The sequence below is a fragment of the Carlito syrichta genome, unplaced genomic scaffold (genome assembly GCF_000164805.1).
Source record: "Carlito syrichta isolate Samal-C Ts95f unplaced genomic scaffold, Tarsius_syrichta-2.0.1 Scaffold154438, whole genome shotgun sequence".
Lineage (NCBI taxonomy): Eukaryota > Metazoa > Chordata > Mammalia > Primates > Tarsiidae > Carlito > Carlito syrichta.
This window is the reverse complement of record NW_007098534.1, coordinates 35,355-44,541: the sequence shown is the minus strand read 5'-3', so window position 1 is coordinate 44,541 and position 9,187 is coordinate 35,355. Positions and strand designations below refer to the sequence as shown.

The window sequence follows — 9,187 nt, the reverse complement described above, 5'->3', positions numbered from 1 at the left end:
CAGGCGGGTCTCGAACCCGCGGTCTCAGGCAATCCACTCACCTCAACCTCCCAAAGGCGCAGGATTACAGGCTGAGCCACCGAGTCCGGCTGACAGCCTATATCTTATTTATTTTGGGTCAGAGTCTCACTCTGTTGCCCAGGCTGGAGGGTAGCGGCACGCTCACGGCTACCACAGCCTCGACCTGCTGGGCTCAGACTTCCAGGTAGTGGGAACTACAGGTGCGCCCCACCATGCCCAGTTAATTTTTTGATCCAGTGTAGAGACGACGTCTCGCCAAGTTGCCCAGGTTGGTCTCAAACCCCCGGGCTCAAGCCATCCCTTCACCTCCACTTCCCAAAGTGCTGGGATTACAAGCATGAGCCACCACATCTGGCTTAGACTGGATTTTTTGACTCTGTCATTATAAGTAATACTAAGTGGAATCTGTCAGAGAATGCCCACAGATGCATTGGTTAAAGAACACCGGAAAGCTTTGTCTCCTAGGCATTCCTTGTCTGGTGTCATACAAAGATCTGAAACAGTGACTGCCCGTAAATTATCAAATTCAAGAGCAAACAGAAACAGCAATGTTCTAGAGGGCTGTGATGTCTGGCTTTTCTGGGTTGTCAGGGTGGTGGTCTGGTCAAGGAGAGTCTGGAGACCCCTGCTCGTGTCTCAGCTCTGCCTTGAAACTATGTGATCACAGCTGGATCCCAGAGTGGCTTCATCTAGAAGTCGCTTGTGTTTGCCCTGTCCTCCAAGGTCCCTGGCCACTCTGCATTCTAGCATCCACATTTCTCAGATCTGGAATAAGTGTCATGGGGAGTTTCTGTAGCGTCCTCCGTGGGTTGACAGAGCATTCATTTTAAGATTTTCCTTTCTAAGTACAAGTAGGTCCTACCTGGATCCTTGACACCAAAATACAATGTAAGAAGCAGTTCCAATAGTAGTTATTTTTTTCCCTCTTTTTAAAGAAAAAAATTGGAAGGATTATTCTTTACCTTATTTGCCCATTCTGGCTCTTGTCTCATTCCCCACCCCCCAAGTTAGAACAGGTTTTAGCATTTCAGAAATTATACACAGTAAGCACTTCTTTAAGTTCTGATGAAGCTGGACTGGCCATCTATTTGGCCAGCACTGCTACGCACCCCAGCCGTGCGTGGACTGACTTGTTGGGGGGGTCTGGGCGCAGAGTGTGTTTCATGGTGACCACGTGAGGCCTTCGGAGGGAACGCCCTGGCTCCTTCCTGGGAACCGTCAGTGCCTGCCTTGGCACTTGGGGAAGGCGTCTCTGACTCAGGCCCACGTCTGTCCTGCAGCACACCAGCGCTGGTGCAGAAGGCTCCGGCCAAGCCCTGGCATCCCCCGGGTCCTGTCTGGAGGAGTTCAGGAGCGCGCCCTTCATCGAGTGCCACGGCCGTGGGACCTGCAACTACTATGCAAATGCTTACAGCTTCTGGCTTGCCACCATAGAGAGAAGTGAGATGTTCAAGTAAGTGGGAGCGCCTGGCTGCTGTGGGGCTCCAGCCCCTCTGTGGCTTTTCTTTTTAATCATCCGTGATCCTTGACCCCTTGCCATGCTGAGTCTCCAGGGTGGCTCTAAAACAACCATTAGGGAAGCTTTTATTTTCCACGTGGAGTCACGGACATTTGGTGCTATTCTTCACGGGCAGGTGTCCAAGACAATTTTCAGAGGCAGATCTCAGGTGATGGGTTTCATTCTCCCGTTGACGGAAGAACTAAAAGAAAAAGCGTCGTCTTGTTTTTTTTGGGGGGGGGTGAATGTACGAAACTGTAAGTAAAGCCACTGAAATCTCCAAATAGAGCAGGTTTAGAATGTTGTGTATTTAACAGCCAAGGGGGAGGGACGGAGCAGTGGTCATTTTCATACTAAATTGAGTGTCTGTGTTGTATACGTTCTGAGTGGCCGAAGGAGACTTTTTCAAAACCTATGTAAATAAAAATCAATTTCAGCATGAGTGCTGCTGGAATTGAGAGGGGAGCCCTTTCCTTCCTTTTCCATTACCCTAATTCTGCCTTTAGGCCAACTCCCCCAGGTGGCTACTTACCTTGCTGGAGTACACTTGGTGCCTGGACGGGTCCCTGGTGGACAGGGGCACCTTGACGATCCCTCTGTCCCTGATGGGGCACTGGCCGCAGGCCCTCACAGAGGCTGACGGAGTGGCAGCCGTTTCTTACTGTTCGTTCCCTAAATAAACACCTCTCAACCCTGGAGACAAGCCTTTCAGGCTGCCCCTTTTTCAGGGAGAATCATACGAAACTCAACTAGGGTCCTCTCTCTTTCCGGCTTAGATCATGAAATGCAAAGCAGCACACTCGCTCACCCAAAGAAGTGCCACTAAACACTGGGCATGCAAGCACCAAGGTGGAACAGCCAACGCTGGGCACAGCTGAAGGAGGGAGGGAGGGGACGGGGACACACAGCCACCCATGGGGCACCACGTCCACCTCGTGGAAGCCCGACCTCACCTTCACACAATTTACTTGTAGGGCGAAGGCTCACATGTACCCCATGACTCTAAAAACATTAAAAATAAATTTTAAAAAGTAATACAAGCAAATATCGTGTAGCAGCTATTAGTTGTTGGTGCCACGTGTCTTATTGGTGGCTTATATGAGGCTGCAGAAGTGAATGGAAACTTGATATCAACGCTGCAGGTAGACATTAGCCATCAACTTCCAACATGAGCACATGTGGTTATGTCTCAGCTGCTGGGGCTTCCCATTATAGGACTGAGAGGTAACAATGGGATTTTTTTTAAACCAGCACCGTTATTCTATAAACTAAACTGTCTTCTCAAACACAGTTAAGATCCCATTCATTTAAATAAGTAATTTGAGAGCACTAGAATGTATACCCAAAGTTGCTCAAATAGCACCCTACCTTTTAGGACCAAATACTCTTCTGTATGGTGATTTTAATTTTAATGAAATTTTATTAGAACCAATTTTAGTTCGGATTTCACCTTCCCGATGATGAAAAATAATGCAAAATTTCTAGGGTCAAGAAGCATTTGGGACGTGCCTTCACATCAGACCATCTGCATATAAATCCTTCAAAGGGTATAAAATTATGATTATTTTGAGACAGAGTCTTGCTCTGTTGCCCAAGCTAGAGTGCAATGGTGTGATCATAGCCCCCTGTAGCCTCGAACTCCTGGGCTCAGGGGATCCTCCCATCTCAGCCTCCCAAGTAGCTGGGACTATAGGCGCATGCCACCATGTCTGGATAACTTTTCTTTCCTTTTAAAAAAATTTTTAAATGTTAGATTCAAGGGAGACACATGTGTATTTGTTACATGGACATATTGTGCTGTGGTGTGGATTGGGTCTCAGGTGGCCTATTCCCTAGATAGTGAACATTGCACCCATGGGTAGTTTCTGAACCCTAACTCCTCTCCTTCCTGCCCCCCTTATTGGTGTCCCCAGTGTCTGTTATTTCTAGCCTGGTGACTGCTCAGCTCCCACCTTGGAGTGAGACCATGAGGTGTTTGGCTGTCCGACTCAGTTCACCTTAGGGACAGGATCTCGCCCAGGCTGGCGTATCAATGCATTTGGAGGTCTGGTTATTCACTCCAGATCTGCTAGTCGTCACTTCATTCAACAGACAGTTAATGAATACTGACCCCATGCGTAGAGGGTCGCCAAGAAGAATAGCATCCTCTTTCCACCCTGGAGGAGTTTATAATCTAGCGGAGAGGACAAGACAAAGTTAAACGACAGTGCCGGCAGGGTGGCGTGGAGGGAAGTAACTCAGTCGCCGGAGCCAGACAGATGTGGGTGACTCCAGCAGGGTCCTAACTAGCCGTGTGCACCTGGGCAGGCCGTGGGCCTCAGGCAAGAACAGCGCAGGGCAGCCTGCAGCGCTCTGGGTTAACGGAGCTGCGAGTGCCCCAGCCCCGAGGTAACCACCGTGGGCCGTTACCAAGTGGGCGCCCGAAGCGATGTCCCAGCAGGGCGGGAGGACCGAGGGCCGAGGTGTCCCATGACAACATCCAATGGTGTGTCTGTGTTGCGTCCTAGGAAGCCCACGCCGTCCACCTTGAAGGCAGGGGAGCTGCGTACGCACGTCAGCCGCTGCCAAGTGTGCATGAGAAGAACATAATGAAACCCGACTCAGCTGACGTCACAACATGGTGCTACTCCTCCTCCCTTCTTCCTCTTCTTCTTCTTTGTTTAACAGCAACGAACCCTAGAAATGTATCCTGTGTACCTCACTGTCCAGTATGAAAACCATAAAGTGCCTTATACGAATGTGCGTAACTAACACTCCCTGCTTCATTGGCCTCTGTTTGCTGAAGGAGAAAAAAGAGACAACGATAAGCTTTCGATAGTGGCATACCGAGTGGCACTTTGGATGAAATAAAATACCAGTCTCTTCTGCAATCCAATGCACTGATGCGTGAAGTGAGCACGCCATCAGAACCAACCAAAGGGTGCTAGGAGGTGTGGTGCCTTCCGTAACTGTTTGCCCATTTGCATTCTGTATTATAACTGATTTTCCACCCCCAGAGATAAGTGTCTGTTGATATCACTGCCTAGATGTTTCAGAATTCAGGTCCCTTGGTCTGTACAAATGAGAGTGATGTAAAAATGGGTTTTTTTTTTTTCTTTTGGAACCTCCAAACGGAATTTCGGACTCAGTCAGTCATATCCTCCGATCCCCAAATTTATGTCTTTCTGCTCTGTGTGGTACTATGCAGCTGCTTTTGCAGAAATCATGACTCTCCTGTGGAATAAAGATGGTCCAAAAGTAGTTGGAAATTAAATATATATATATTTTAGTAATTTATATAGATGTCAGCAATTAGGCAGATCAAGGTTTAGTTCAACTCCCACTGTTAAAATGAAGCTTCCATCGTTCTTCTTCCTTGAAAAGACTGTGCTGTCCTTTGACATAGGTTTTCAGACACGAGGCTGTTGAATGTGAAACATCAGTTCTCATTGTTCACTTCTAAACCAAAAATCACATGTTGCCAAAAACCGAACCCAGGTTCACGAATATGGTGTCTATTACAGTGAAACATGTACTTTGAGCTTGTTGTTTTTATTCTGTATTAAATGTGTTCAGGGTTTTAAACACTAATCGCAGACTGAATGACTTGACTTCAGAGAACAAACCTGAAAGGCCTTCCTTTCACCTAGTGTTCCTCATTCTGCATCCCGGCTTGAAAGACAGCTCTGTCGAATCCAAAGATCAGTATTTTTACACGTAAGCCCGTTCAGGCCGCCTCCTGGGGTTCTCACGAGCTGAGCTCACAGACTACAGCAGGGGAACGGACGGATCGCAGGGGGTCTGTCTCCACCACTGTGCCTGAATGACCTTTCACTCAAAGTCTCCCCAAAACGGTTTTAAGACTACTAAGGCCTTTTGTGTAATTTCTTTAAATGTGTATTTCTGAAGAACTCAAATTTGTAATAAAACTATTTGTATAAAAATTAAGCTTTTATTAATTTGTTGCTAGGATTGCCACAGAAGCATTAAAAGAACGTTCTTGCACAAGCTGCTAATAAATTTGTAAGCTTTGCATTACCTTAGATCATTTTTCATTTTGCACTTCTTCCAAATAAAAGTCACAGACCGGGTGGGGCCGGGTGGGGGGGGGTGGTAATTTACAGCAATGATTACACAAAAAAATGAGGGGTCTTCTCCGTCTCTTCCTCTGCCGAAATCTCCTTCAGTTCCTCCCTCGCGTTCTTCCATCCATCCCTGCAGGCCGCCACCGTCGGTCTACCCCATCCACTCCATCATTGCACGTACGCCGGTCCCCAAGCCCTGGTTAGACAAGGGGAGCAGAGATGAGTAACACACACGTTCAGCCTTGAAGAGCGACTCTGCTGGGAGTTAGACCAGAGACTGTAGTTACACAGTAGACGGGATTCCAGGTATCACTTGATGTGGCAAAAAAAGTAAGATATGGCAGATTGCTTTTTTTCCATTGACTCGAGCTTCAGTTTATTTTTTGTTTTTTATTTTTTGAGTTGGAGTCTCACTCTGCCCACCCAGGCTGGAGTGGAGTGGCACTCTCACAGCCACTGCAGCCTCAACCTGCTGGGCTTGGACGATCCTTCTGCCTCAACCTTCCAAGTAGCTGGAACTACACACACACGCCACCATGCCCGGTTAATTTTTATGATTTATTGTAGAGACGAGGTCTCACCAAGTTTCCCTGGCTGGTCTCGAACCCCCTGGCTCAGGCAATCCTCTCACCTCGGCCTCCCAAAGTGCTGGGCTTGCGGGCTGAGCCACCACGCCTGGCTAGCTTCAGTTTAAATTGAATCAAAATATGAGGGAGGCCCCCCAAACCTGGAATTTATTTGTAAAACATGGTGCATTGATTCTAAACTTCAGCCACTTTCAAAATACTCTCCGTTGGATGCCATACACCTATTGGGACGCTTTTTCCCCTGCTCAGAACAGTTTTTGAGCTCATCCATTTTGATGCCTTTTAGTGTTTCTTCCACTTTTTGTCCCACCTCTTCCATATCAGCAACATGTTTCCCTTTGAGAACTTGTTTTCGTCTGGGGAAACAGCCAAGTCTCTTGGGCCAAGATGGGGTGAATAGGGAGGATGGGGCCTGGGAGTCATGCCATCCGGGTCAAAAACTGCACACAGAGCGCAATGTGGACAGGTGCGTTGTCATGGTGGGAGAATCAGTTTGCCACAACTTGGGACGTTTCTTCTGCAAATCGTGATGCAAACGTCTCCAAACTTCCAGATGGAATCTTTGGCGATTGTTTGACTGAAGGAACAAATTCTGAGTGTGCCATAAGGAGCCCACCCTCCAAAAGATAACTCCATTTCTTGGGGGGAGGGGTCTCCCCTCATGTAGCCCACAGAGGATGAATGCGTTACTGAGTACTCAAGAAAAAGCTCTCCATGGTGTCATGTTCTTGGTTAACTTACCCAGCAAAGCTACAGTGGGGTCACATGGGACAATATAAGAACTCACCACACAGTGTCCAGGCAGGGACACAGTCAGGGTCTAGCTTCCGTTACCTTCTTCCCACTTTTGACCAACATGATAAGAATTCTTCTACTCTCCTTAATATATAGAATAGTAGAGAAAAACACTAAAATCTTTCAGTTTAGTTTCTACTGAAGTTACTGAGATACATTAAACCCCTCTGCCTAGTGGCTGCTTCAGAGAATTATTTTTGCTATGGATAAAACTGACTTTCTTGTTATTATTTATTATATAATGACATTTTATATATCTTGGGAAGTACCAGGAAGATAGCACGACTTCTTGAATCTCAACAGTCAGATCCCTTGCATTTTATATGTGTTATCCAGAAAGCAGTTTTTATGTTGTTTTAAAAATTAACGTACAGCAAAATTGACTTACGGTGGTGTACAGTTCTACAGCGTATGTATAGGGTCATGGAACCATAACCGTATTGGCACACAGAACAGTTAAATCCCCCCCCAAAACTCCTTCTTTCTGTGGAGGGACACTCACCAAACCTGGTCATCAACCACTCGGTCACGATAGCTTGTCTGTCCAAGAATGGAATAGCAGAGTGTCACCTCTGGAGGCTGTCTCCTCTCACCCAGCGCAGTGCTTTTGACATGCGTCCCAGTTGCTGTGCGACTCCATAGCTCATTCCGTTTCATTGCTGAATGAGATGACATTTTACAGACGCAACACTTCACTTGTGTCTTCACCTCTTGAAGGGTATTTGGGTTGGCTCCAGTTTGGGGTGACTACGAATAGAGAAAAGTCATTCACGTGCAGGTTTTTGTCAGCACATAAGTCTTCACCTCTGTAGGGTAAATACCGAGGGCTAGGATTGCTGTGTCACGTGATGAGCGCATGTCCAATGTTCTAAGAAGCTGCCGAGTGATTTTCCCCAGTGGCCAGTTTTTGTAGTTTATTGTGGAGACAAGGTCTCACCAAGTTGTTCAGGCTGGTCTCGAACCCCCAGGCTCAGGCAATCCTCTCGCCTTGGCCTCCCAAAGTGCTGGGATTACAGGCTGAGTCACCATGCCTGCTCTGTAAAATTTGGCATTATAAAGTAAACAATTCAATGGAGTTTCGTACATTCGCAACGTTAAACAGCCACTACCTGCTTCTAGTTGCAAAACATTTTCATCACCCCACGACCCCATTCTCCCCTATCCTACCCCAAATCCCGAGCCCCTGGCAAATATCAATCTCTTTCTGACTCCATAGATTTACTTATTTCCTACAATGGAATCATAGCATATATGACTTTTGTGTCTGATTTTTTTCACTTAGCGTGATGTTTTCAAGGTTAACCATGTGAGGCATGCCTTGGTATTTCTTTTTTTAAAATATTTTTATTGTAAAGATGTGGGATACAATTCAGGGTTAGGTATACAAACATTGATCATGCAGGTTCCCCTGCTAATGAGGCATGCCCCTCCCTCTCCTAGCAGTTTCCCTCAACTGCCAATCCCACCCCCCGCATTTGCATTTCAATAACTTTCATTGCTGTATACTTTCCATCCTATAGAAATATCACATTTTCTTTGTGCACTCATCCATTTATGAATATTTGGACTATTCTGACTTTTTTGGCTATTGTGAATAGTGTTGCTGTGAACATGCATGTACATGTATTTGCTTTGAGTTTTCAATTCTCTTGGGTCTATACCTAGAAGCGTAATTGCTGACTCGATGTTTAGTTTTTGAGGAACTGCCAAGTTGTTTTCCACAGAGGCCAAGCCGTTTTACACTCCCACCGGAAGTGTATGAGGGCTCTAATTTCTCCACAGCCTTGTCAACTCTTGCAGTTCTCCAATTTTTGATTATAACCATCTTAGTGGGTGTGAACTAGTATTGCACAATGGTTTTGACTTGCATTTTCTTAATTGTTAATGATGTTGAACATCTTTTCATGCGCTTGTTGGCCATTTGTGTACCTTTGAAGAAATGTCCATTCAAGTTTTTTGCTATTTTAAAATTAGTGTTTGCCTTTTGTTTTTGCTTTTTAAATTATTTAAATATTCTGAATACTAGACCCTTATCCAATATGTGATTTGCAAATATATTTTTCAATTCTATAAATTGACTTTTTACTTTCGTAATAATATGTTTTAATGAGCAAAGGGCTTTAATTTTGATAAAGTACAATTTGTCTATTTTTCTTCTGTTGCTTATGCTTTTGACGAAGACTCTTTTGTCAAATCCAAGGTCACAAATGTTTACCCCAATG

The 9,187-nt window shown here is 45.8% G+C and overlaps 1 protein-coding gene across 1 annotated transcript in view; it reads left to right on the top strand.

Moving 5' to 3' along the window:
- The window catches only part of COL4A1 (collagen type IV alpha 1 chain), a 68,788-nt gene extending 63,247 nt beyond the window's left edge, over nucleotides 1–5,541 (top strand). Inside the window, exons 49-50 of the mRNA XM_021709034.1 lie at nucleotides 1,302–1,474; nucleotides 4,027–5,541. Of these exons, the coding sequence (XP_021564709.1) occupies nucleotides 1,302–1,474; nucleotides 4,027–4,108 (255 nt within the window). The 3' untranslated portion in view covers nucleotides 4,109–5,541. The remainder of the gene's footprint in view (nucleotides 1–1,301; nucleotides 1,475–4,026) is intronic.
- Nucleotides 5,542–9,187: the final 3,646 nt, after the last annotated feature.